This window comes from Paramisgurnus dabryanus, chromosome 1 (genome assembly GCF_030506205.2).
Source record: "Paramisgurnus dabryanus chromosome 1, PD_genome_1.1, whole genome shotgun sequence".
Classification (NCBI taxonomy): domain Eukaryota; kingdom Metazoa; phylum Chordata; class Actinopteri; order Cypriniformes; family Cobitidae; genus Paramisgurnus; species Paramisgurnus dabryanus.
The window spans coordinates 58858076-58884623 of NC_133337.1; the positions used below are offsets into that span (position 1 = coordinate 58858076).

At 45.9% G+C, this 26548-nt stretch overlaps 1 protein-coding gene and 19 non-coding genes across 21 annotated transcripts; 19 read left to right on the forward strand and 1 right to left on the reverse strand.

Annotated features, from left to right (window-relative positions):
* The first annotated feature begins 806 nt into the window (after window positions 1-806).
* Window positions 807-888, forward strand: trnal-aag (transfer RNA leucine (anticodon AAG)). Its single transcript has one exon. It is a non-coding gene; the product is annotated as a tRNA-Leu (tRNA).
* A 740-nt stretch (window positions 889-1628) lies between these two features.
* Window positions 1629-1710, forward strand: trnal-uag (transfer RNA leucine (anticodon UAG)). Its single transcript has one exon. It is a non-coding gene; the product is annotated as a tRNA-Leu (tRNA).
* A 179-nt stretch (window positions 1711-1889) lies between these two features.
* trnal-uag (transfer RNA leucine (anticodon UAG)) lies at window positions 1890-1971 on the forward strand. Its single transcript has one exon. It is a non-coding gene; the product is annotated as a tRNA-Leu (tRNA).
* Window positions 1972-2365: 394 nt separating this feature from the next.
* On the forward strand, window positions 2366-2447 carry trnal-aag (transfer RNA leucine (anticodon AAG)). Its single transcript has one exon. It is a non-coding gene; the product is annotated as a tRNA-Leu (tRNA).
* Window positions 2448-3103: 656 nt separating this feature from the next.
* Window positions 3104-3185, forward strand: trnal-uag (transfer RNA leucine (anticodon UAG)). Its single transcript has one exon. It is a non-coding gene; the product is annotated as a tRNA-Leu (tRNA).
* Window positions 3186-3579: 394 nt separating this feature from the next.
* On the forward strand, window positions 3580-3661 carry trnal-aag (transfer RNA leucine (anticodon AAG)). The gene has a single exon. It is a non-coding gene; the product is annotated as a tRNA-Leu (tRNA).
* Window positions 3662-4317: 656 nt separating this feature from the next.
* trnal-uag (transfer RNA leucine (anticodon UAG)) lies at window positions 4318-4399 on the forward strand. The gene has a single exon. It is a non-coding gene; the product is annotated as a tRNA-Leu (tRNA).
* Window positions 4400-4793: 394 nt separating this feature from the next.
* Window positions 4794-4875, forward strand: trnal-aag (transfer RNA leucine (anticodon AAG)). The gene has a single exon. It is a non-coding gene; the product is annotated as a tRNA-Leu (tRNA).
* Window positions 4876-5531: 656 nt separating this feature from the next.
* trnal-uag (transfer RNA leucine (anticodon UAG)) lies at window positions 5532-5613 on the forward strand. Its single transcript has one exon. It is a non-coding gene; the product is annotated as a tRNA-Leu (tRNA).
* A 179-nt stretch (window positions 5614-5792) lies between these two features.
* trnal-uag (transfer RNA leucine (anticodon UAG)) lies at window positions 5793-5874 on the forward strand. The gene has a single exon. It is a non-coding gene; the product is annotated as a tRNA-Leu (tRNA).
* A 394-nt stretch (window positions 5875-6268) lies between these two features.
* trnal-aag (transfer RNA leucine (anticodon AAG)) lies at window positions 6269-6350 on the forward strand. Its single transcript has one exon. It is a non-coding gene; the product is annotated as a tRNA-Leu (tRNA).
* A 754-nt stretch (window positions 6351-7104) lies between these two features.
* Window positions 7105-7186, forward strand: trnal-uag (transfer RNA leucine (anticodon UAG)). Its single transcript has one exon. It is a non-coding gene; the product is annotated as a tRNA-Leu (tRNA).
* Window positions 7187-7585: 399 nt separating this feature from the next.
* Window positions 7586-7667, forward strand: trnaf-aaa (transfer RNA phenylalanine (anticodon AAA)). Its single transcript has one exon. It is a non-coding gene; the product is annotated as a tRNA-Phe (tRNA).
* Window positions 7668-8435: 768 nt separating this feature from the next.
* Window positions 8436-8517, forward strand: trnal-uag (transfer RNA leucine (anticodon UAG)). The gene has a single exon. It is a non-coding gene; the product is annotated as a tRNA-Leu (tRNA).
* Window positions 8518-8916: 399 nt separating this feature from the next.
* trnal-aag (transfer RNA leucine (anticodon AAG)) lies at window positions 8917-8998 on the forward strand. The gene has a single exon. It is a non-coding gene; the product is annotated as a tRNA-Leu (tRNA).
* Window positions 8999-9906: 908 nt separating this feature from the next.
* On the forward strand, window positions 9907-9988 carry trnal-uag (transfer RNA leucine (anticodon UAG)). Its single transcript has one exon. It is a non-coding gene; the product is annotated as a tRNA-Leu (tRNA).
* Window positions 9989-10382: 394 nt separating this feature from the next.
* On the forward strand, window positions 10383-10464 carry trnal-aag (transfer RNA leucine (anticodon AAG)). Its single transcript has one exon. It is a non-coding gene; the product is annotated as a tRNA-Leu (tRNA).
* Window positions 10465-11096: 632 nt separating this feature from the next.
* On the forward strand, window positions 11097-11178 carry trnal-uaa (transfer RNA leucine (anticodon UAA)). Its single transcript has one exon. It is a non-coding gene; the product is annotated as a tRNA-Leu (tRNA).
* A 422-nt stretch (window positions 11179-11600) lies between these two features.
* On the forward strand, window positions 11601-11682 carry trnal-aag (transfer RNA leucine (anticodon AAG)). Its single transcript has one exon. It is a non-coding gene; the product is annotated as a tRNA-Leu (tRNA).
* Window positions 11683-18782: 7100 nt separating this feature from the next.
* get4 (guided entry of tail-anchored proteins factor 4) lies at window positions 18783-26134 on the reverse strand. Of its 2 annotated transcripts, none has more exons than XM_065242639.1 (9): window positions 25953-26134; window positions 24643-24721; window positions 24106-24187; window positions 21930-22079; window positions 21702-21840; window positions 21346-21486; window positions 19635-19710; window positions 19368-19440; window positions 18783-19271 (listed from the first exon to the last, which is right to left on the reverse strand). In XM_065242639.1, the coding sequence occupies exons 1-9, from the start codon at window positions 26090-26092 to the stop codon at window positions 19183-19185; spliced, it is 969 nt and encodes a 322-aa protein (XP_065098711.1). In that variant the 5' UTR covers window positions 26093-26134; the 3' UTR covers window positions 18783-19182. The 2 variants fall into 2 exon arrangements, with proteins under 2 accessions (XP_065098711.1, XP_065098710.1); XM_065242638.1 differs by having other exon boundaries at window positions 21930-22091.
* Between the last annotated feature and the right edge of the window lie 414 nt (window positions 26135-26548).

A 26548-nucleotide genomic window follows, 5' to 3' on the forward strand; every position in this document is an offset into this window, starting at 1 on the left:
TTTGTTGCAGCTCGAGGTAAATGTCTCTCTTCAACTTTGTCCATCTTTTGTTTTCTAGCAGACCAATCACAGCGCATGCGGTCCCCGTAAAATTGACGCGCTGTTACGTTCAGTCTCTTCGGGGGCGTGGGTTCGAATCCCACCGCTGCCAGGAGTAGTTTTAAAGAGGTTCTATTGCCAGCAGTCAGGCACTGCGTCAGATCTTTCTGTAAGAGGTTTGGGAGACTCAACTGGCTTCTGCACTCAAGCATTTTAGTTGGGCAGAAGCGCTTGCTGACGAGCTTTGGGAATCCCAGCAGAGAGGTCTCCTCGAAGAGGTCTCCTCCAAGAGGTAGCGTGGCCGAGCGGTCCAAGGCGCTGTATTTAGACTCCAGTCTCTCCGGGGGCGTGCGTTCGAATCCCACCGCTGCCAGCAGTGGTTTTAAATATGCTTTGATGTCAGCTAGGCCATCTATGTGCTTTGGAAGCATCACGTTGAGCGTTTCTCAATCGGAAGTCTGCTGCCACCGGCGTCTATCTTGTAGGCTGCATACGTCATAAAGACTGTCTGTTTACAGAAAACTTACAATAATAAAGTTGACTATTATTCTTAGTCGATTGTAATCATTTTGTAATACGCTTGTGACTAGCGAGTGTAAGGCTCGGTTAACTTGAATGAACCAGGCTTTATGCATGATGCAGCCTTCCCATTGAGAAACGGCCATGGTTTCGCAGGTGTTGCTTTGCGAGTGAGGTCACCAGAAAGAGATTGAGGCTGTCCACGGGGGGTCACCTGCAACAGAAGCGGGCAAAAAGGGTTTCCAGCAGGTAGCGTGGCCGAGCGGTCCAAGGCGCTGGATTAAGGCTCCAGTCCCTTCGGGGGCGTGGGTTCGAATCCCACCGCTGCCAGATGTGGCTTTAAGCAGGCTGTAACACCAGCTGTCTTGCATTAATTCTAAGGCATGGAAAACGCTCTTTAGTGTTAGTGCTACTCAACACAGCAGGACCTAAAGGCCGAACAATAGTTCTGCACAGGACCTACGTCGTGAGCTTTATTTTACACTCCAGCACCGTTGATCCCGCCGACGTGCCTTTACACGTGCAGAACGCTAATGTCCACAGGAGTATTGCTGGTGTGTACACAGTATTAAGGCAAAAGCCGGAGAGGAAGCAGCTTACTGTGTACGTTTGCCCAGAGAAGCATCAGCAGTGATAGAGGTAAACGGACAGCCACTTTTGTTGCAGCTCGAGGTAAATGTCTCTCTTCAACTTTGTCCATCTTTTGTTTTCTAGCAGACCAATCACAGCGCATGCGGTCCCCGTAAAATTGACGCGCTGTTACGTTCAGTCTCTTCAGGGGCGTGGGTTCGAATCCCACCGCTGCCAGGAGTAGTTTTAAAGAGGTTCTATTGCCAGCACTCAGGCACTGCGTCAGATATTTCTGTAAGAGGTTTGGGAGACTCAACTGGCTTCTGCACTCAAGCATTTTACTTGGGCAGAAGCGCTTGCTGACGAGCTTTGGGAATCCTAGCAGAGAGGTCTCCTCCAAGAGGTCTCCTCCAAGAGGTCTCCTCCAAGAGGTCTCCTCCAAGAGGTCTCCTCCAAGAGGTCTCCTCCAAGAGGTCTCCTCCAAGAGGTCTCCTCCAAGAGGTAGCTTGGCTGAGGGGTCCAAGGCGCTGGATTTAGGCTCCAGTCTCTCCGGGGGCGTGGGTTCGAATCCCACAGCTGCCAGCAGTGGTTTTAAATAGGTTCTATTGCCAGCAGTCAGGCACTGCGTCAGATCTTTCTGTAAGAGGTTTGGGAGACTCAACTGGCTTCTGCACTCAAGCATTTTAGTTGGGCAGAAGCGCTTGCTGACGAGCTTTGGGAATCCCAGCAGAGAGGTCTCCTCGAAGAGGTCTCCTCCAAGAGGTAGCGTGGCCGAGCGGTCCAAGGCGCTGGATTTAGGCTCCAGTCTCTCCGGGGGCGTGGGTTCGAATCCCACCGCTGCCAGCAGTGGTTTTAAATAGGCTTTGATGTCAGCTAGGCCATCTATGTGCTTTGGAAGCATCACGTTGAGCGTTTCTCAATCGGAAGTCTGCTGCCACCGGCGTCTATCTTGTAGGCTGCATACGTCATAAAGACTGTCTGTTTACAGAAAACTTACAATAATAAAGTTGACTATTATTCTTAGTCGATTGTAATCATTTTGTAATACGCTTGTGACTAGCGAGTGTAAGGCTCGGTTAACTTGAATGAACCAGGCTTGATGCATGATGCAGCCTTCCCATTGAGAAACGGCCATGGTTTCGCAGGTGTTGCTTTGCGAGTGAGGTCACCAGAAAGAGATTGAGGCTGTCCACGGGGGGCCACCTGCAACAGAAGCGGGCAAAAAGGGTTTCCAGCAGGTAGCGTGGCCGAGCGGTCCAAGGCGCTGGATTAAGGCTCCAGTCCCTTCGGGGGCGTGGGTTCGAATCCCACCGCTGCCAGATGTGGCTTTAAGCAGACTGTAACACCAGCTGTCTTGCATTAATTCTAAGGCATGGAAAACGCTCTTTAGTGTTAGTGCTACTCAACACAGCAGGACCTAAAGGCCGAACAATAGTTCTGCACAGGACCTACGCCGTGAGCTTTATTTTATACTCCAACACCGTTGATCCCGCCGACGTGCCTTTACACGTGCAAAACGCTAATGTCCACAGCAGTATTGCTGGTGTGTACACGGTAATAAGGCAAAACCTGGAGAGGAAGCAGCTTGCTGTGTACGTTTGCCCAGAGAAGCATCAGCAGTGATAGAGGTAAACGGACAGCCACTTTTGTTGCAGCTCGAGGTAAATGTCTCTCTTCAACTTTGTCCATCTTTTGTTTTCTAGCAGACCAATCACAGCGCATGCGGTCCCCGTAAAATTGACGCGCTGTTACGTTTAGTCTCTTCGGGGGCGTGGGTTCGAATCCCACCGCTGCCAGGAGTAGTTTTAAAGAGGTTCTATTGCCAGCAGTCAGGCACTGCGTCAGATCTTTCTGTAAGAGGTTTGGGAGACTCAACTGGCTTCTGCACTCAAGCATTTTAGTTGGGCAGAAGCGCTTGCTGACGAGCTTTGGGAATCCCACCAGAGAGGTCTCCTCGAAGAGGTCTCCTCCAAGAGGTAGCGTGGCCGAGCTGTCCAAGGCGCTGGATTTAGGCTCCAGTCTCTCCGGGGGCGTGGGTTCGAATCCCACCGCTGCCAGCAGTGGTTTTAAATAGGCTTCGATGTCAGCTAGGCCATCTATGTGCTTTGGAAGCATCACGTTGAGCGTTTCTCAATCGGAAGTCTGCTGCCACCGGCGTCTATCTTGTAGGCTGCATACGTCATAAAGACTGTCTATTTACAGAAAACTAACAACAATAAAGTTGACTATTATTCTTAGTCGATTGTAATCATTTTGTAATACGCTTGTGACTAGCGAGTGTAAGGCTCGGTTAACTTGAATGAACCAGGCTTGATGCATGATGCAGCCTTCCCATTGAGAAACGGCCATGGTTTTGCAGGTGTTGCTTTGTGAGTGAGGTCCCCAGAAAGAGATTGAGGCTGTCCACGGGGGGTCACCTGCAACAGAAGCGGGCAAAAAGGGTTTCCAGCAGGTAGCGTGGCCGAGCGGTCCAAGGCGCTGGATTAAGGCTCCAGTCCCTTCGGGGGCGTGGGTTCGAATCCCACCGCTGCCAGATGTGGCTTTAAGCAGGCTGTAACACCAGCTGTCTTGCATTAATTCTAAGGCATGGAAAACACTCTTTAGTGTTAGTGCTACTCAACACAGCAGGACCTAAAGGCCGAACAATAGTTCTGCACAGGACCTACGTCGTGAGCTTTATTTTATACTCCAGCACCGTTGATCCTGCCGACGTGCCTTTACACGTGCAGAACGCTAATGTCCACAGGAGTATTGCTGGTGTGTACACGGTATTAAGGCAAAAGCCGGAGAGGAAGCAGCTTGCTGTGTACGTTTGCCCAAAGAAGCATCAGCAGTGATAGAGGTAAACGGACAGCCACTTTTGTTGCAGCTCGAGGTAAATGTCTCTCTTCAACTTTGTCCATCCTTTGTTTTCTAGCAGACCAATCACAGCGCATGCGGTCCCCGTAAAATTGACGCGCTGTTACGTTCAGTCTCTACAGGGGCGTGGGTTCGAATCCCACCGCTGCCAGGAGTAGTTTTAAAGAGGTTCTATTGCCAGCAGTCAGGCACTGCGTCAGATCTTTCTGTAAGAGGTTTGGGAGACTCAACTGGCTTCTGCACTCAAGCATTTTAGTTGGGCAGAAGCGCTTGCTGACGAGCTTTGGGAATCCCAGCAGAGAGGTCTCCTCGAAGAGGTCTCCCCCAAGAGGTAGCGTGGCCGAGCGGTCCAAGGCGCTGGATTTAGGCTCCAGTCTCTCCGGGGGCGTGGGTTCGAATCCCACCGCTGCCAGCAGTGGTTTTAAATAGGCTTTGATGTCAGCTAGGCCATCTATGTGCTTTGGAAGCATCACGTTGAGCGTTTCTCAATCGGAAGTCTGCTGCCACCGGCGTCTATCTTGTAGGCTGCATACGTCATAAAGACTGTCTGTTTACAGAAAACTTACAATAATAAAGTTGACTATTATTCTTAGTCGATTGTAATCATTTTGTAATACGCTTGTGACTAGCGAGTGTAAGGCTCGGTTAACTTGAATGAACCAGGCTTGATGCATGATGCAGCCTTCCCATTGAGAAACGGCCATGGTTTCGCAGGTGTTGCTTTGCGAGTGAGGTCCCCAGAAAGAGATTGAGGCTGTCCACGGGGGGTCACCTGCAAGAGAAGCGGGCAAAAAGGGTTTCCAGCAGGTAGCGTGGCCGAGCGGTCCAAGGCGCTGGATTAAGGCTCCAGTCCCTTCGGGGGCGTGGGTTCGAATCCCACCGCTGCCAGATGTGGCTTTAAGCAGGCTGTAACACCAGCTGTCTTGCATTAATTCTAAGGCATGGAAAACGCTCTTTAGTGTTAGTGCTACTCAACACAGCAGGACCTAAAGGCCGAACAATAGTTCTGCACAGGACCTACGTCGTGAGCTTTATTTTATACTCCAGCACCGTTGATCCCGCCGACGTGCCTTTACACGTGCAGAACGCTAATGTCCACAGGAGTATTGCTGGTGTGTACACAGTATTAAGGCAAAAGCCGGAGAGGAAGCAGCTTGCTGTGTACGTTTGCCCAGAGAAGCATCAGCAGTGCTAGAGGTAAACGGACAGCCACTTTTGTTGCAGCTCGAGGTAAATGTCTCTCTTCAACTTTGTCCATCTTTTGTTTCCTAGCAGACCAATCACAGCGCATGCGGTCCCCGTAAAATTGACGCGCTGTTACGTTCAGTCTCTTCGGGGGCGTGGGTTCGAATCCCACCGCTGCCAGGAGTAGTTTTAAAGAGGTTCTATTGCCAGCAGTCAGGCACTGCGTCAGATCTTTCTGTAAGAGGTTTGGGAGACTCAACTGGCTTCTGCACTCAAGCATTTTAGTTGGGCAGAAGCGCTTGCTGACGAGCTTTGGGAATCCCAGCAGAGAGGTCTCCTCGAAGAGGTCTCCTCCAAGAGGTAGCGTGGCCGAGCGGTCCAAGGCGCTGGATTTAGGCTCCAGTCTCTCCGGGGGCGTGGGTTCGAATCCCACTGCTGCCAGCAGTGGTTTTAAATAGGTTCTATTGCCAGCAGTCAGGCACTGCGTCAGATCTTTCTGTAAGAGGTTTGGGAGACTCAACTGGCTTCTGCACTCAAGCATTTTAGTTGGGCAGAAGCGCTTGCTGACGAGCTTTGGGAATCCCAGCAGAGAGGTCTCCTCGAAGAGGTCTCCTCCAAGAGGTAGCGTGGCCGAGCGGTCCAAGGCGCTGTATTTAGGCTCCAGTCTCTCCGGGGGCGTGGGTTCGAATCCCACCGCTGCCAGCAGTGGTTTTAAATAGGCTTTGATGTCAGCTAGGCCATCTATGTGCTTTGGAAGCATCACGTTGAGCGTTTCTCAATCGGAAGTCTGCTGCCACCGGCGTCTTTCTTGTAGGCTGCATACGTCATAAAGACTGTCTGTTTACAGAAAACTTACAATAATAAAGTTGACTATTATTCTTAGTCGATTGTAATCATTTTGTAATACGCTTGTGACTAGCGAGTGTAAGGCTCGGTTAACTTGAATGAACCAGGCTTGATGCATGATGCAGCCTTCCCATTGAGAAACGGCCATGGTTTCGCAGGTGTTGCTTTGCGAGTGAGGTCACCAGAAAGAGATTGAGGCTGTCCACGGGGGGTCACCTGCAACAGAAGCGGGCAAAAAGGGTTTCCAGCAGGTAGCGTGGCCGAGCGGTCCGAGGCGCTGGATTAAGGCTCCAGTCCCTTCGGGGGCGTGGGTTCGAATCCCACCGCTGCCAGATGTGGCTTTAAGCAGGCTGTAACACCAGCTGTCTTGCATTAATTCTAAGGCATGGAAAACGCTCTTTAGTGTTAGTGCTACTCAACACAGCAGGACCTAAAGGCCGAACAATAGTTCTGCACAGGACCTACGTCGTGAGCTTTATTTTATACTCCAGCACCGTTGATCCCGCCGACGTGCCTTTACACGTGCAGAACGCTAATGTCCACAGGAGTATTGCTGGTGTGTACACAGTATTAAGGCAAAAGCCGGAGAGGAAGCAGCTTGCTGTGTACGTTTGCCCAGAGAAGCATCAGCAGTGATAGAGGTAAACGGACAGCCACTTTTGTTGCAGCTCGAGGTAAATGTCTCTCTTCAACTTTGTCCATCTTTTGTTTTCTAGCAGACCAATCACAGCGCATGCGGTCCACGTAAAATTGACGCGCTGTTACGTTCAGTCTCTTCGGGGGCGTGGGTTCGAATCCCACCGCTGCCAGGAGTAGTTTTAAAGAGGTTCTATTGCCAGCAGTCAGGCACTGCGTCAGATCTTTCTGTAAGAGGTTTGGGAGACTCAACTGGCTTCTGCACTCAAGCATTTTAGTTGGGCAGAAGCGCTTGCTGACGAGCTTTGGGAATCCCAGCAGAGAGGTCTCCTCCAAGAGGTCTCCTCCAAGAGGTCTCCTCCAAGAGGTCTCCTCCAAGAGGTCTCCTCCAAGAGGTCTCCTCCAAGAGGTCTCCTCCAAGAGGTCTCCTCCAAGAGGTCTCCTCCAAGAGGTAGCTTGGCCGAGCGGTCCAAGGCGCTGGATTTAGGCTCCAGTCTCTCCGGGGGCGTGGGTTCGAATCCCACCGCTGCCAGCAGTGGTTTTAAATAGGCTTTGATGTCAGCTAGGCCATCTATGTGCTTTGGAAGCATCACGTTGAGCGTTTCTCAATCGGAAGTCTGCTGCCACCGGCGTCTATCTTGTAGGCTGCATACGTCATAAAGACTGTCTGTTTACAGAAAACTTACAATAATAAAGTTGACTATTATTCTTAGTCGATTGTAATCATTTTGTAATACGCTTGTGACTAGCGAGTGTAAGGCTCCGTTAACTTGAATGAACCAGGCTTGATGCATGATGCAGCCTTCCCATTGAGAAACGGCCATGGTTTCTTTGAGCAGGTGTTGCTTTGCGTGTGAGGTCACCAGAAAGAGATTGAGGCTGTCCACGGGGGGTCACCTGCAACAGAAGCGGGCAAAAAGGGTTTCCAGCAGGTAGCGTGGCCGAGCGGTCCAAGGCGCTGGATTAAACCTCCAGTCCCTTCGGGGGCGTGGGTTCGAATCCCACCGCTGCCAGATGTGGCTTTAAGCAGGCTGTAACACCAGCTGTCTTGCATTAATTCTAAGGCATGGAAAACGCTCTTTAGTGTTAGTGCTACTCAACACAGCAGGACCTAAAGGCCGAACAATAGTTCTGCACAGGACCTACGTCGTGAGCTTTATTTTATACTCCAGCACCGTTGATCCCGCCGACGTGCCTTTACACGTGCAGAACGCTAATGTCCACAGGAGTATTGCTGGTGTGTACACAGTATTAAGGCAAAAGCCGGAGAGGAAGCAGCTTGCTGTGTACGTTTGCCCAGAGAAGCATCAGCAGTGATAGAGGTAAACGGACAGCCACTTTTGTTGCAGCTCGAGGTAAATGTCTCTCTTCAACTTTGTCCATCTTTTGTTTTCTAGCAGACCAATCACAGCGCATGCGGTCCCCGTAAAATTGACGCGCTGTTACGTTCAGTCTCTTCGGGGGCGTGGGTTCGAATCCCACCGCTGCCAGGAGTAGTTTTAAAGAGGTTCTATTGCCAGCAGTCAGGCACTGCGTCAGATCTTTCTGTAAGAGGTTTGGGAGACTCAACTGGCTTCTGCACTCAAGCATTTTAGTTGGGCAGAAGCGCTTGCTGACGAGCTTTGGGAATCCCAGCAGAGAGGTCTCCTCCAAGAGGTCTCCTCCAAGAGGTCTCCTCCAAGAGGTCTCCTCCAAGAGGTCTCCTCCAAGAGGTCTCCTCCAAGAGGTCTCCTCCAAGAGGTCTCCTCCAAGAGGTCTCCTCCAAGAGGTCTCCTCCAAGAGGTAGCTTGGCCGAGCGGTCCAAGGCGCTGGATTTAGGCTCCAGTCTCTCCGGGGGCGTGGGTTCGAATCCCACCGCTGCCAGCAGTGGTTTTAAATAGGCTTTGATGTCAGCTAGGCCATCTATGTGCTTTGGAAGCATCACGTTGAGCGTTTCTCAATCGGAAGTCTGCTGCCACCGGCGTCTATCTTGTAGGCTGCATACGTCATAAAGACTGTCTGTTTACAGAAAACTTACAATAATAAAGTTGACTATTATTCTTAGTCGATTGTAATCATTTTGTAATACGCTTGTGACTAGCGAGTGTAAGGCTCGGTTAACTTGAATGAACCAGGCTTGATGCATGATGCAGCCTTCCCATTGAGAAACGGCCATGGTTTCTTTGAGCAGGTGTTGCTTTGCGTGTGAGGTCACCAGAAAGAGATTGAGGCTGTCCACGGGGGGTCACCTGCAACAGAAGCGGGCAAAAAGGGTTTCCAGCAGGTAGCGTGGCCGAGCGGTCCAAGGCGCTGGATTAAGGCTCCAGTCCCTTCGGGGGCGTGGGTTCGAATCCCACCGCTGCCAGATGTGGCTTTAAGCAGGCTGTAACACCAGCTGTCTTGCATTAATTCTAAGGCATGGAAAACGCTCTTTAGTGTTAGTGCTACTCAACACAGCAGGACCTAAAGGCCGAACAATAGTTCTGCACAGGACCTACGTCGTGAGCTTTATTTTATACTCCAGCACCGTTGATCCCGCCGACGTGCCTTTACACGTGCAGAACGCTAATGTCCACAGGAGTATTGCTGGTGTGTACACAGTATTAAGGCAAAAGCCGGAGAGGAAGCAGCTTGCTGTGTACGTTTGCCCAGAGAAGCATCAGCAGTGATAGAGGTAAACGGACAGCCACTTTTGTTGCAGCTCGAGGTAAAAGTCACTCTTCAACTTTGTCCATCTTTTGTTTTCTAGCAGACCAATCACAGCGCATGCGGTCCCCGTAAAATTGACGCGCTGTTACGTTCAGTCTCTTCGGGGGCGTGGGTTCGAATCCCACCGCTGCCAGGAGTAGTTTTAAAGAGGTTCTATTGCCAGCAGTCAGGCACTGCGTCAGATCTTTCTGTAAGAGGTTTGGGAGACTCAACTGGCTTCTGCACTCAAGCATTTTAGTTGGGCAGAAGCGCTTGCTGACGAGCTTTGGGAATCCCAGCAGAGAGGTCTCCTCCAAGAGGTCTCCTCCAAGAGGTCTCCTCCAAGAGGTCTCCTCCAAGAGGTCTCCTCCAAGAGGTGTCCTCCAAGAGGTGTCCTCCAAGAGGTGTCCTCCAAGAGGTGTCCTCCAAGTGGTGTCCTCCAAGAGGTGTCCTCCAAGAGGTGTCCTCCAAGAGGTGTCCTCCAAGAGGTGTCCTCCAAGAGGTGTCCTCCAAGAGGTGTCCTCCAAGAGGTGTCCTCCAAGAGGTGTCCTCCAAGAGGTGTCCTCCAAGAGGTGTCCTCCAAGAGGTAGCTTGGCCGAGCGGTCCAAGGCGCTGGATTTAGGCTCCAGTCTCTCCGGGGGCGTGGGTTCGAATCCCACCGCTGCCAGCAGTGGTTTTAAATAGGCTTTGATGTCAGCTAGGCCATCTATGTGCTTTGGAAGCATCACGTTGAGCGTTTCTCAATCGGAAGTCTGCTGCCACCGGCGTCTATCTTGTAGGCTGCATACGTCATAAAGACTGTCTATTTACAGAAAACTAACAACAATAAAGTTGACTATTATTCTTAGTCGATTGTAATCATTTTGTAATACGCTTGTGACTAGCGAGTGTAAGGCTCGGTTAACTTGAATGAACCAGGCTTGATGCATGATGCAGCCTTCCCATTGAGAAACGGCCATGGTTTCGCAGGTGTTGCTTTGCGAGTGAGGTCCCCAGAAAGAGATTGAGGCTGTCCACGGGGGGTCACCTGCAAGAGAAGCGGGCAAAAAGGGTTTCCAGCAGGTAGAGTGGCCGAGCGGTCCAAGGCGCTGGATTAAGGCTCCAGTCCCTTCGGGGGCGTGGGTTCGAATCCCACCGCTGCCAGATGTGGCTTTAAGCAGGCTGTAACACCAGCTGTCTTGCATTAATTCTAAGGCATGGAAAACGCTCTTTAGTGTTAGTGCTACTCAACACAGCAGTACCTAAAGGCCGAACAATAGTTCTGCACAGGACCTACGTCGTGAGCTTTATTTTATACTCCAGCACCGTTGATCCCGCCGACGTGCCTTTACACGTGCAGAACGCTAATGTCCACAGGAGTATTGCTGGTGTGTACACGGTATTAAGGCAAAAGCCGGAGAGGAAGCAGCTTGCTGTGTACGTTTGCCCAGAGCAGTGATAGAGGTAAACGGACAGCCACTTTTGTTGCAGCTCGAGGTAAATGTCTCTCTTCAACTTTGTCCATCCTTTGTTTTCTAGCAGACCAATCACAGCACATGCGGTCCCAGTAAAATTGACGCGCTGTTACGTTCAGTCTCTTCGGGGGCGTGGGTTCGAATCCCACCGCTGCCAGGAGTAGTTTTAAAGAGGTTCTATTGCCAGCAGTCAGGCACTGCGTCAGATCTTTCTGTAAGAGGTTTGGGAGACTCAACTGGCTTCTGCACTCAAGCATTTTAGTTGGGCAGAAGCGCTTGCTGACGAGCTTTGGGAATCCCAGCAGAGAGGTCTCCTCCAAGGGTAGCGTGGCCGAGCAGTCCAAGGCGCTGGATTTAAGCTCCAGTCTCTCCGGGGGCGTGGGTTCGAATCCCACCGCTGCCAGCAGTGGTTTTAACTAGGCTTTGATGTCAGCTAGGCCATCTATGTGCTTTGGAAGCATCACGTTGAGCGTTTCTCAATCGGAAGTCTGCTGCCTCCGGCGTCTATCTTGTAGGCTGCATACGTCATAAAGACTGTCTGTTTACAGAAAACTAACAATAATAAAGTTGACTATTATTCTTAGTCGATTGTAATCGTTTTGTAATACGCTTGTGACTAGCGAGTGTAAGGCTCGGTTAACTTGAATGAACCAGGCTTGATGCATGATGCAGCCTGCACATGCGACCTCCGGAGGTTGCAGCCTTCCCATTGAGAAACGGCCATGGTTTCGCAGGTGTTGCTTTGCGAGTGAGGTCCCCAGAAAGAGATTGAGGCTGTCCACGGGGGTCACCTGGAACAGAAGCGGGCAAAAAGGGTTTCCACCAGGTAGCGTGGCCGAGCGGTCCAAGGCGCTGGATTAAGGCTCCAGTCCCTTCGGGGGCGTGGGTTCGAATCCCACCGCTGCCAGATGTGGCTTTAAGCAGGCTGTAACACCAGCTGTCTTGCATTAAATCTAAGGCATGGAAAACGCTCTTTAGTGTTAGTGCTACTCAACACAGCAGGACCTAAAGGCCGAACAATAGTTCTGCACAGGACCTACGCCGTGAGCTTTAATTTATACTCCAGCACCGTTGATCCCGCCAACGTGCCTTTACACGTGCAGAACGCTAATGTCCACAGGAGTATTGCTGGTGTGTACACGGTATTAAGGCAAAAGCCGGAGAGGAAGCAGCTTGCTGTGTACGTTTGCCCAGAGAAGCATCAGCAGTGATAGAGGTAAACGGACAGCCACTTTTGTTGCAGCTCGAGGTAAATGTCTCTTCAACTTTGTCCATCCTTGTTTTCTAGTAGGCCAATCACAGCGCATGCGGTCCCCGTAAAATTGACGCGCTGTTACGTTCGTGGGATGGTGCATGTCAGGCTACGAGGAGCTACTCACAGTTATGCACAACCTGCAGCGCAGCTGCTTCGCAGGTCATGTACAAAACTATAAATCACTCTGTGGAGCTTGAGCTTCAGCTACAACCACAACGGCCAGATAGCACCCCTCGAAGTGGTAGTGTGGCCTAGCGGTCTAAGGTGCAGGATTAAGGCTCCAGTCTCTTCGGGGGCTTGGGTTCGAATCCCACCGCTGGCAGGAGTAGTTTTAAAGAGGTTCTATTGCCAGCAGTCAGTCACTGACTGAAACAGGCTTTGATGTCAGCTAGGCCATCTGTGTGCTTTGGAAGCATCACGTTGAGCGTTTCTCAATCGGAAGTCTGCTGCCTCCGGCATCTATTTTGTAGGCTGCTACGTTATGAAGACTGTCTGTTTAAAGAAAACTAACAATCAAAAGTTATTAACAATAATAATAAAACAATGCGGACCAATACTCCATTATATAAAAAAATCTATTGGACAAAAATTAGTAAAACAAGCAGACTGTAATTAAATGATGTTTTATTAACAAAGTTCGGGAGGAACATGTCAAATAAAATACCTAAGTGACTTCAGCTGTTTTCAATCAGTAGTCAATGGCACCAGCCGCTTTCAATCGGTAATCAACAATACACCCAAGCAATCAGCTCGAAAGCAAGCCATAAATCACAGTAGAACTCACTGAAAATCCTTCGCATCTTTCAGAATGTCTGAGATCGAACTTTATCCGTCGGATGACGAATCCCTCTACTCACAGGAGGCTTCATCGGTGCCAGCCACCCCATCGAACGCCTCTACTCTAGTAGACAACTTCGTCGAGTCTCCAGCTCCAGTGCGCGGTCGCCAACTAATCTGCGCTGATACTCTCATTTCAAAGAGGAAGAGAAAGCGTTCACCTCCACCGACGAGACGCAATTCTTCCTCCTCGTCCGCATCATCTTCCCCCTCTTCACCATATTCACTGGCCCAGCCAACCATTCCAGCAATAGGGAAATGGACGGTGCAAGGTCTGAGGCAAGCTCTAACTAACGCGGACATCCATTACCCAAGAAGAATGAACAAGGCTGAATTATATGACTTATTCTCAAACCTGCAATCAACAAACGTCCCCTTTAAAACCCCATCACCATCGAAAGTCGGCAAAAAAGCCACGAGGAAGACAAATAATGTTAATCCACCTACCTCTCAGGATTCCTGCACCGTAAGACCAAAACTCCGTCGACCTCCAGGTAAGAGTAATGAGCCCCCAGCAAGCCTGGGACGATCTCCAGACGTAATACCCGCTACACCGCAACCCGCTGCTCCACAGCATTCAGCGGGGGCTTCCAGCACTCCTCGCCCGGATTTACCAGCCACCAACAGTAACCGTTGCTCCGTTAGCGTGAGGCTGCCTCCGCTGGCAGGGCAGGCGCGAACTGTTGCCACTAAACAGCCGCGGCCCGCGGCTCCTGACGTGAGGCTGCCTCCGCCAGAGCCGCGAGCCCGGATAACTTTCCCGGGTTATACTCCACCACAGGCTTCCACTGCAAATATACCGGCCACCAGCAGCGACCGTCTTCCCGTCAGCGTGAGGCTGCCTCCGTTGGCGGAGCAGACGCAACCTGCTGCCAATATCCACTGTTCATGGCCCGCGGCTCCTGACGTGAGGCTGCCTCCGCCAGAGCCGCGAGCGAGAACAGTTTTAGCCGGTCCTTCTCACGAAGCTACCCTTAACACTTTTCCTCAGCCAGGGCCTACGGCAAGTGGTAGCGCGATGATGCCTCCACTAGCGGCGCAAGCCCAGCCCATCTACTTTCCACCTCAACACTCTCTCTCTTTCCCGTTCGCTTCCCAAACTCCAACAGCAGCAGCGAGCACAAGACCACCTCAGTTTTCTACGCCGGACTGTATTCCAAAAAACTCGATTCCTCAGACAAAATCGCCTTTTTCCCTGTTCACAGCTACCCAGATGCCTCTTCCTTCTAACGCTATCGCTTCAGATCCGCCCCCCGTGGCCAGTAACATCAGAGCGCAGATCCTATCAGAAATTCAGGCAGCTGGCTCCAGAAGCGGACCCCAACCCAACGCCAGTACCTCACTATTCGGAATTAATCTTCCCGTAAACCATTCCTTGAGAACATTACGCATGACGCTTCTCTAAATTCAATTTTCCAAGCCTTTTCCACCAGAACTCTCCAATCATATCTAACAGCCTGGAGATGTTTTAAAACCTTTCATTTAATTTTTAATCTTCCATTCCCAGATTTCTCACTGCTCACAATTACATCGTTCATCTCCTACCTCAACACCACAAAAAACCTACAAATCAGTTCCATTAAAGGCTATCTAAGCGGAATCCAACTTTTCCATAAATTAATTTTCGGCTCTCCCTCCCCTGCTCTAACAAATTCACAAACATCAGTGCTTATTAAAGGCATCCAAAAGAGCCACCCCACTCGCCCAGATGCTAGACAACCTTTAACACTAGACCTACTTACTAAATGTATCCGTACCCTGCGTCTAGGCTACCATTCCATCAATACAGCCCGCACATTGGATGCAATGTTTATTTTGGCCTTTTTCGGGTTTCTCAGATCCTCGGAACTCACCACTACCTCAAATTTTAACCCAAAGATTCATCCCACAATTTCAGATCTATCCCTAGTAGACGACGAGACCATCTCCTATTTTATCAAGCAGAGTAAGACAGACAAATTCAAAAAAGGCCATTTCATTTATATTTTCAACCTCCATTCACCTATCCAACCTTACCAAACCCTCAAATCCTACCTTCAATTCAGAAAATTAACAAGCAAAGACCCCTCAGACCCACTTTTTATAAACGACGCAAAACATCCAATCACACGCTTCTGGTTTCAAAAACATTTAAAATTAGTCCTAATCCAATCGGGCATCCCAGCAGAACACCTTTCAGGTCACTCATTCCGTATAGGTGCTGCAACCACAGCCGCCCAAAAAGGACTCTCGCGGCAGCAGATCCAAGCTCTTGGTCGTTGGTCATCCGAAGCTTTTAAAAGCTATATCAGATCTAACCGCTTCCACATTAAAAAAGCGCACCAAACCCTTATCAGTTAAATTAACTCCGATCACAAAAAGGGGGGCTAACCATCCGATGCAGCGAGTTTTGAACTCCCGTCAAATTTCGCAAAACCCTGCCAATATGAAACAAACCAGAAAGCCTTCTAATACAAATAATCAACTTTCCTCACCCCATTGCCAGCGAGGCTTACCTGTCCGATCGCAGTGAGTATTGAACTCCCGTCGGGCACCACTAGAAAGCCTCCTAATATAAATTATTATTGCCCATCTCATCGCCAGCGAGGCTATATTGTCCGATCGCAGCGAGTATTGAACTCCCGTCGGGCACCACTAGAAGCCTCCTAATATAAATTATTATTGCCCATCTCATCGCCAGCGAGGCTATATTGTCCGATCGCAGCGAGTATTGAACTCCCGTCGGGCACCACTAGAAAGCCTCCTAATATAAATTATTATTGCCATCTCATCGCCAGCGAGGCTATATTGTCCGATCGCAGCGAGTATTGAACTCCCGTCGGGCACCACTAGAAGCCTCCTTATATAAATTATTATTGCCCATCTCATCGCCAGCGAGGCTATACTGTCCGAACGCAGCGAGTATTGAACTCCCGTCGGGCACCACTAGAAAGCCTCCTAATATAAATTATCATTGCCCATCTCATCGCCAGCGAGGCTATATTGTCCGAACGCAGCGAGTATTGAACTCCCGTCGGGCACCACTAGAAAGCCTCCTAATATAAATTATTATTGCCCATCTCATCGCCAGCGAGGCTATATTGTCCGATCGCAGCGAGTATTGAACTCCCGTCGGGCACCACTAGAAGCCTCCTTATATAAATTATTATTGCCCATCTCATCGCCAGCGAGGCTATACTGTCCGAACGCAGCGAGTATTGAACTCCCGTCGGGCACCACTAGAAAGCCTCCTAATATAAATTATCATTGCCCATCTCATCGCCAGCGAGGCTATATTGTCCGAACGCAGCGAGTATTGAACTCCCGTCGGGCACCACTAGAAAGCCTCCTAATATAAATTATTATTGCCCATCTCATCGCCAGCGAGGCTATACTGTCCGATCGCAGCGAGTATTGAACTCCCGTCGGGCACCACTTAAAAAGCCTCTTAAAATAAATAATCAAATCGCCTATCTCTCCGCCAGCGAGGTTACCTGTCCGATCGCAGCGAGTATTGAACTCCCGTCGGGCACCACTAAGCCTCCTAAATTAACAAATTCCCCATTTCCAGTGGGGAGCTTACCCGTCCGATCGCAGTGAGTATTGAACTCCCGTCGGGCACTATTAGAAAGCATCCTAAATAGAAATTATTAAATTGCCCACCATCAACGGGGGCTTACCTGTCCGATCGCAGTGAGTATTGAACTCCCGTCGGACACAGCAAAAGCCTCCTTACATAATTTAACCAAATTGCCCATCCCACCGCCAGCAGGGCTTACACGTCCGATCGCAGCGAGTATTGAACTCCCGTCGGACGTCGCAAAACCCCGTTAAATCATCCTGCTCATCGGCGGTGGTGGGCTCACCCATCCAACAGCGCAGCATATATTAATCTTCCATCGGAAACAGACCCAAACTCCCGATTCCAGATGTCTTCTCAGCAAACATCAGCCTCATCATTTCTACGTTTGGGGGGCACAGCTCCCGGCTTCTGTCCGAATAATCTATTTTGCCTTTTGGGGGGATACTCTGTGTTTCAGGCTCATTCCCTGCTCAGAGCCCTCTCCCCGGACAGCACGCCAAATACGTTTACTAATTTAATTCTTTTAACTTATTTGTAAGTGTGAACTCGTGAAATGATGTTTTATTAACAAAGTTCGGGAGGAACATGTCAAATAAAATACCTAAGTGACTTCAGCTGTTTTCAATCAGTAGTCAATGGCACCAGCCGCTTTCAATCGGTAATCAACAATACACCCAAGCAATCAGCTCGAAAGCAAGCCATATATAAATCACAGTGGAACTCACTGAAAATCCTTCGCATCTTTCAGAATCCCTCCTCCACCCCGTCTCCTCTCACTTACCAAGTTATTTCCTTAAGGGGGGGGATACTCTGTGTTTCAGGCTCATTCCCTGCTCAGAGCCCTCTCCCCGGACAGCACGCCAAATACGTTTACTAATTTAATTCTTTTAACTTATTTGTAAGTGTGAACTCGTGAAATATGTATTGTGAGATGACAGCTATGCTTGAATACAAACTAAACAAATGCATGGCAATGTGAATATATTTTTAGTGAAGCAATATTGTTATTTTATTTACTTAAAACAACAGGAAACATGTATAAAAATAATGAATGAATTAAACCATCACAATAAATGAAAACATATAATAGAAGTCATAACCATATGAAAGAAAACTTTATTCCATTGTATTTTTCTAACAAACTATCACATTTACATTTACTCAACAAAGCTGTGGCATTTCTGAAGCTTTATTTTTATGAATCAACTGACCACGTTGTGGGATAACCTGGGTCTGTGCTTGAAGTCAGGTGCTGAGGAACAGCCCGGTATATCGAAATCACCCGTTTGGCTGGTCTCCGGTCAAAATGACGATTGCTTTGCTTTCCCTTGGCATCCTGGGAAAGCTAGGATAGAAAAGTACCCATTGATGCTTGCTTCAGAATCTGAGTGGACTCAGTAAGGCATCCGGAGATTTCTCGCCTACTGATTTTATGAATACTGAGGATTCTGACATACTACTCTGCTCATGTACTATTTTTCTTACTATAGTAGGTGTGTACTAGGTGGTTTAAGTATACATACCTCTGAATTTCGCGAGAAACAGCCCAAAATCCTAGGAAATTCTCGCCTACCATTTTACATATAGCCTACTAAGGTTTCAGACATACTATTCGTTCGCCTACTATAAAGTATGGAAGTATGTGGTTTCGTACGCAGCCAGTGATTGCAGCAGCAGTCTTTTATTACACTATGATGTCATACTGAGACATCTAGCTCAATCTAACTCAAAGCATTTTGGCAGCTTGGTTTCAATAAAAGCTGTCTTTCATTAAAGAGGAAGTTTTGAGTAGTACCATCTATTTCAAAAGAAAATCATTACCCTTTAAAAGCCATTATATAGACACACAGATATGCCAAAAAGCATCGGATCTGAGCTTCACAGTCAACTGCACACTGTTATCTGATTGATACAGCTCAGTGAATAAAATAACAAAATCCTGACATAATGGTTTTCCAGATATGTTACATATAAATGATTGCCTAGGGTAATTTTAATTGATGGTTTTTGGGGTGAACTATTCTTTGAAGTACTAAAATATAAATACAAGACACAATTTCCTATGTTTCATTAATTTTGATTCTTTAATTAAGCTCAATCGCACTTCAGCAGTGAATGAGTGCCCCGTTGGTGACCCATACATTCATGCTCGAACATCACAAACCATTCATTCATCTACCTGCTCACACACGTTTTTAAGATCTGTGCTTTTCTCATCCACACAAATACAATGTAACAGAAGTGGTGAAGTCGCTCCAGTCCAGGATACCGCGATATTCCCGACATGAAACCAAGGCTCATTCTGATGTGAACTATCATACTGTAAGATTTATAGAAAGTACAGTAGAGTGGATTATAAGTTAAGAGTTATTTAATTACTTTCAATATTACACCTCCACCCTCCGGGGCAGAACGGGAAAATAACAGTGTTGCTTCTCCCACAAACAAAGGTCCCCAAAAACAAAAGCTCTGTGGAACTACAAATGGAGGGTGTCACAATTACTGAATCTGAAGTGCATCTTTCACTATTTTTATAAATTTTGTTCAGCAGAACTCCAGGAAGTTTGATATTGTTGCACCTTCATTCTTAAAAAAAATCATAGAACAAAGTTCAACAATAGCATGAAGGAGTTTGTTGTTGAAAAAAGATCGCCCAAATGAATATGTGATTGGTCATTGTTCAGTTCAGTATAACGGCTTGTATAGGGCTGATCTGTGATGTGGGGACCAGCATTTCTCTGGTCACAGATGTTTTAGTCCAGCTCAATGGGGCTGCTGTCCTCTTGAGCTTCCTCGCCATCTTCTTCCTCCCCTGAGCCCATTAGACTATTCAATAGATTTCCTATTACATACAAAACATAAACATAATTTAACAGAAAACATAATTTGAATGTTTTACAGCTGATTTAAACAGCAGCAGGGACAGTTTGGGTCTTACCTAGCAAACCACCATACGATGAAGACTGTTTTGGTGGCACTCCAAAGAACAGCTGCCCTATTCTGTCAAGGTACTGAAGTGAAGACAAGAACATGATGCATTATAAACAATACACAGCAAAATAAAAATGAATAACAAAGTAAAGCAGACATGAATTATGACAACCTATTTTCTTTCATTAAGTGAAGTATTTCTAAGTGAAATGCTATATTCAACAAGGAAAGAAATGTAAAGCACTGAGAAAGTGCATTACTACCACCAACTGACCTCATTGTACATGGGGTCCCTCTTAAGTGAAGGCTGATACTGTTCACATAACACTGTGAAAACTGTCAACTTCCCACTGGAAACAAACACACAAACAGCATTAGAGGACTTGACACACATTGCCTTTTTCCATCAAGACTGGCTCCGCGTCAGCACCAAAGCTGAAGCGAACGCTTGGTCAGACCTCAGTACCGGCTCGTGTATTTACCAAAAAGAGAGCTGAATGCACTATGTCACCATTGACCAGGGTTGCCAGGTCTGCGTAACAAAACCAGCGCAAAAGCCGAACTAGCCCGATGACCTTAGGCCTAACAACAAGACTAAAAATATGCCACTCCCATAACTAAAATACATTGTTTACATTCATTATTATGCTTTACACAAAATTTTGTCTTAAAAATCACTATATACAAGTAATTATTAACGCAGTCTGATAAATTGCATGCGACTATCACGCGCATCTCACCAGTAAAGCTGGTTCCTTGATTAGGAGTTAAACTGCCTTCAGATGGAGAGGCATTTAGTACATAAAGCCGTAGTTACCCAGCGTGTTAAATTAAATTGCTATGCCGCTTAAGCGTTTTAAGGAAATGCATACTTTGGGAAATTCTTAGGATAGCAGCAAAATTTTAGGGCCAATTCTAAATAGGGCTGTTCAATAACACCTACAATTCTCATGCATATCTCATCATTTACATGCGCATTTACTACACAGAGCCATATTTCACTAGCCTTGTTAAAACCAAACCATTCTCAGTAGTAACTGAGTTGTGGTCTGGCAAAGCTTCATAGACAAATCATTTTCAAAGGGGCGTCACCAACAGACCTCACTCTAATGCCTCTGGGCGCAATTGGATAGACCTAAAACCAACAGACCTCACTCTAATGCCTCTGGGCGCAATTGGATAGACCTAAAACCAATCAGAGTGATGAAGGGGATGACGCATGCACCACTACCATAGGGCTCGCCACTTTTGCTAAGACCCATTCGTTTAGCCACCAAAGTTGCAAGCTGGTATATCAAACTTTTGCCAAATCCAGTCGGTAAGACAGCGATAACATCTTTTTTAGATATGAAGGCTTCGAGTGTTGTTCTTTGCTCAGGTTTTAATGAAAAGGAAAAGCTTTAATCGCTTAAAACAGACACGATAGCTGATTCAAATGAGTGATGTTTCACAGCGGCATCCATCTGTGTAATGTACAAAATCTGCCTGACCCTTGCTGCTCTACTGTCGTCATCGTGTAAAGCCCGCCCCAACGTTTCTGATTGGTGCCGCAATTTCTCGGCATTAGAAATGGGCTTGAATGGCCTCTTTACCAGACTACTTGCGGAGCAAATCAAAATTTGCCTGAAGTTGTCTGGGTTTTCCCAGGCATTTTACAGAGAAGCAAGGCAAAATCGCATTCATAATGGAGGAAATTTGACTTGGATAATCTATGCGATTTTGCCTAGCTTCTCGTTGAACTACAGCTCTGTGTAATAAATGCCGCTCCATCTGAAAGCAGCCGGTGGCGATTTACTACTAATCAAGGAACCGGCATTACTGATGAAACACGCATGAGAATCGCAGGTGATTTTTTGCACAGCCCTAATTCTAAACAAGGAACAGTGCACGGAGCAAGGGCTTTTTGTGGAAAAGCCCATGACGGTTTCAGAATGAATTCCAGCCCTGGTGGAAAGGGCTAACAGATATCCAGAGCATCATCTTACCCATCCACAGCCAGCAGCAGGAACCAGATGAAGTTGAGCAGAGGTTGAACAAATGGAGGGCCTTTCTCTATAGACGGATGCTTCTGTGTGTATGTGGTGAACACCACCAATGCGCTCGGTTTGTTCTTTAGACAGAGGAACCTGAAATAAACACAGCATGCCAAGATGTCAAACTCTATGAACTGATAAGCAAAACAGGTCACAAAATGTTTGCTATAAAATTTTATTATTTATATATTATTATATACACATGCTTCATACCATCTCAGATGTATGTAACTTCTTTTCTCCAGCTGACCAGTGTTTTTATATCTAATCTCAAGAATCTGAGATATTATTTGTGAAGCGTCACTTACTGTAAGACAGCCTGTGCTACAAACATGTCCACTTCGCCGTGAAATCCTCGCGCTGAAGAGTACTCCACCAGCATCTGAGCGCAACCCTCTCCATCAGACGAGTGAAGGAAATGATAGCGTGATTCACTGTAGTTTTGCTCTGGACAAAAAAAAACAACACAATTTGAGTAAATAAACATGTAAACAAAACTGTACTGCTGTGAAGTTGTTGTCATGTGTCTGCGGCACCTTTCCACAGCGTAAGTGCCAGCAGCTGGTGTAGTTTGGGGTGGCCCAGCTTCCCAGAGCCTCCGGATGACCACTTGATCGCTCTGGAGACAAATGCAACTCGCTCGGGGGAGTTTGGGTCCATCAAGCTAAAGAGTTTAGCCAAATGTTCTGGAAGAAAGACTATTAATTTTTATTACACATGTCATAAAACATAAATGAAAGCTCTCTCGCTCAAACTCACTCATGTGGCTCCTGAGCGGCTTAAAGTCTGTGAGTTATCTAGTCAATTAAGAGAAAATGCTTCCCTGCCAATGACGAGAATTTCTGGCTTTCCGCAATACCGCTATTATCCACCACTTCTGCAACTTATACAACCCGGAAGTAACGCCTCACGTGAAAGAGAAAGAACTCTGTGTATGTTTTAAAGATCGCTCTGCATCTGATCTCTATCAAAAGTCCTTGGCAAAATTAAATTATCTGAGCTTTTTGCTCAAAATTTGGTGTTTTTGATGAAACCTACCAAGAGGTGATAAAAAGAGAACTAATGAAGGTGTTTTTTTTACGTAAATGCGTGCACTGACCACTGATCTATATAAATGACTGGATTGCGCATAGAACGCTTGACGTAACCGAGTGAGGTGAAGCCAGCGCAGAGTTCGAGCCGCCATCTTGGTATACCCAACCGGCAGAGAGCGCCATTGACTTCCATTCAAAATCATGATCAAAATTTACCCCCTTTACAGCGTACCAGTTACATAAGGTAAATTTTTAGGATATGTGTACGTTAATTATTTGTTAATTCTGGTGTTATTTGCAATGTTTATGTTTTAATCGGGCAGGATCATGGATTTATAAAAAAACGTTAAGGTGAGTGTGTCTGTTGCATTTGTTAATGACACGGGTATAAATAAAGTTTTGTTTGACATTCAGCTACACTGTGACGGTCAGCGTTATTTCTCTAAATAAGTTTAGGTAACATGTAAGTTTAGATAACATAATTACAAAACTAGCAAATTATTGCATGCACATACGGTACAAAGCATGATTATTTATTTAGATTTCAGAATGAGCACGTTTATTGTCATTAATACTAAATATGCTGCGGTCTGTCTGCTGATCTGATACTGTAATAAAGATTAATGTATAATAACTGTTTAAAACGCAAATTGTACAACTTTCAGTAAATAACTATTTACATGCCTTGGACTTTTGTGTTGTAATAATGTACATGGTAACTTCACATATAAAAACGAAGACGAGTAAAGTGATGTTTTATCATTAAAATCTGATAACGTCCATTGATTTAATAGAACGTTTGGGTATACCAACATGGCGGCGCGGTGGCTTCACAAGTGTGACGTCATGCGCAATCCAGTCATTTATATAGATCAGTGGCACTGACATCGTTAGGCTCACATGTGTAAAACTTCTTATGAGCCACTACATCTAATGGTAGTCCTATTGCTGGCAACTTTTTTTTTAAATGCTGGCGGCGAAAGAGTTAAGCCTCTGATTTTACATAGAATTTGTTTAATCAATGCTTATTAATATTAAATTTTATGTTGTTGTTCATTAATAAAGGCAAGATGTTTCAATTGGCCGGTGTAGTATTTGTCCTGCCTCTCCTCCATCAGGATTGGACAGATGTATAAAAGGGACTTTACAGAGCGCCATGATTTGATAAATACAGATATTACAATTGTTTTACAGAGTATATCACAAAATTACGTTTTAAAATATATAAGAATTTAAATGAATACGTATATTTGTTGTGGAATATAATATAGGCCAGGCCCCCCCATTGGCTATTTAATATGCACAGTACGGTCAGATGATTGACTTTTTAAACTGATTTAAACATATAAGGCTAAACACCGCTACTGACTTGTTGCATGAGATTCTCCTGCTTTGTTGTGGCTGTTTGCTGCAGCACAAGTTTTTGAACCTTCACCCTCCTCTGGAAAGCCAGCCGAGAGCAACAGCTAATTTGCATTTAAAGGGACACACACAAAAACTGAGCATTTTTGCTCACGCCTAAGAAGTGGTCATTTTACCATGCTAAAATAAATTATCTGTGGGGGTTTTCGAACTGAAACTTTACATACAAACTGTGGGGACACTGAAAACTTATTTTACATTTTGTAAACCGGGCCACAGGTGACCTTTAAACACATTCAAACTGATTAAAACTCACCTAGTGTCTCGTCATCAACATTACACCCAGATTTCTCCAGGGATTCGAGGACCAGCATGGAAAGATCTGAAGCACTGTTTTGCTGTGTAGGACACAAAGATTTGTGCAGAGATCTCAGTGAACATATTCAGTAACACATAAGCCCTGTTCACATGCAAAAAAGACACGCATTCTTAGTCAAATTTAACTCAGCAGAAGCCAAAAATATTTCTTTTTACATGGAAACAGGGAACATACAGTAAAAAACTGAGCAAAATACTGTACTATTTTGTAAAAAAGGCAATTAAAGGTTAAATTTAGGTTTACTAACGTTAAGTACTAATTATGAATATAGTTACTTATTTGGACATGAAATATAAATGAGGGCAACAACCAAAAATTACTTTCAAGATAAGACCTGCAGCCTGGCCTGGAAACATTATTTCATAAACCATGAAAATATGACAATGATTTTAATAAATAATGTGACTGTGTCTGATTGATCACAGACTGACAGTTGTTAAACCTGCCTGAACTAAACTGCAGATGAAAACATACCTGATTATAACTAAAGAAGAGTAGTGCTCCATTGTACATCAACTCTCTGGCTTCTGCATGCTTCGCTTGTGACATATACCTGCAAGCACAAATACGTTATAAAATCAATTCATTTATTATACATCTTTACCTAAAGATACATACAAATGAGAGCAATACAATAGAAGTGATTAATCCAAAGGAGAATGTTAGCATATCAATGTTTTGCAAAAGCAGAGCAGAAGTAGACATAACATACTTCTTCCCATCAGTCTACACTGCTCCAATGTATGGATTGTGAGGGGTTAGGTTACATTTCCATTTGATTTCATTTAGATTTTGAGTGTTTGTTAGGTAGAAAGGACACTAGGTTTCAAGACTATGATGTCCAATAATATCATCCATGTGTAGACATCATCACACAATATGTTGTGCTTTCATAACTAAAAAGCGACCATGGTAGATAACTTAAACATTTAACGTGTGTTAGATAAATAGAAATTAGCTAATTGATTACAAACTTAAATAACTGAGAACACATGACTTTTTTGCTTTTTGTTTTGTATTCTTCAAATTTGTATTAGGTTCCAAGGGGTCCCCAGAGCCCTGTTTAAACCCCCCTTACTTATACCATAGTGAAAGATCATGCCAACCAGCAATTCAGTCTACGATTGAAGACTATGGTGCTGCTCAGGTAGTCGTCTACTGAGGTCACGATATATAATCTAGATAGACTACAGTACACGATACGATAGGTTGAATAAGCTACTAGTTGGTTTTGTAAAGATACAGCAGAGGGACAGGAGAAAGAATGAATCAATTGCAGATGTACAACATTCAGGTTGCCTGTATTTGTTGCACATTAATCACATTAATGTATCTGGTTATTACAATGAGACCTGTCAAACGTTACATTTTAATTCATGTTTCACAATTCACCTGCTTTTAATTGATAAGTGGCGCTGTTGAAATAGATCAATTCTATCTAACAAATGTGCGCAATCAATTGTCATATAACATAAATTGTATTTGGATGTAATCTTTATCAGTAATTTAACTGTTGTGTTATAATAAAGTTCCGCAAATGTTAATCAACCTTGTTCTTTAGATTAGCATGAAGCTAATAGTGCTTTATGCTAGGGGCTGATTTCTACCGATTGACGTTTGCGATGGCCAATCAAAGAGAAGACGTGACGAAAGGGGCGGGTCAGAGTGAGCAGCTAACCATTCAGCACAAGCGAGAAGTGTGCTCGGTTGACAACAAGAAAGATCTGGAAGAGACAGGGCCCGTGCTTTTCAATATTTCAACTGTATTATGCTGTTCGTCTTACCTGAAGAATAATGTGCGGTACATCTGATGGGCCTCATAGTAATCTCCTCTCTCCACGCTGGCTCTCAGTTTGCCTTCCACTCGCTGTACTCCTCCGCGGTTCCTCGCGCTGGAGCTCTTCAGAGACTCCTGCTCCGACATGACTGACCGCTTCTCAACCAAACGCGATTACCGACACTTAGCTTCCGGCTTGCCGTACCATTTTTTACAGAAACATTTATTTATATTATTTTATTGTTTAATGTCACAAAAAGGAAAGGTATTAATATTACACTACCTTTCAAAAGTGTGGAGTCACTTATTCATTTTTCCCACATTTTAGAATAATTGTAAACTCATTAAAATCATGGAATGATTTAGATGTAAGTTTCGGAACTATACAGAAATCTCAAAATAAACCAAAGCTGTTATATTTTCAGATTTTTTATGTATACACCCTTTGTCTAGAATTTGTAAAATTTACTCTTTGTATATTATCAAGCAGCTTCTTAAAGGGATAGTTCACCCAAAAATAAAATCCTGTCATTATTTAATTACCTTCATGTTGTTACAAACCTTCATACATTTCTTTGTTCTGATTAACATAAAAATAGATAT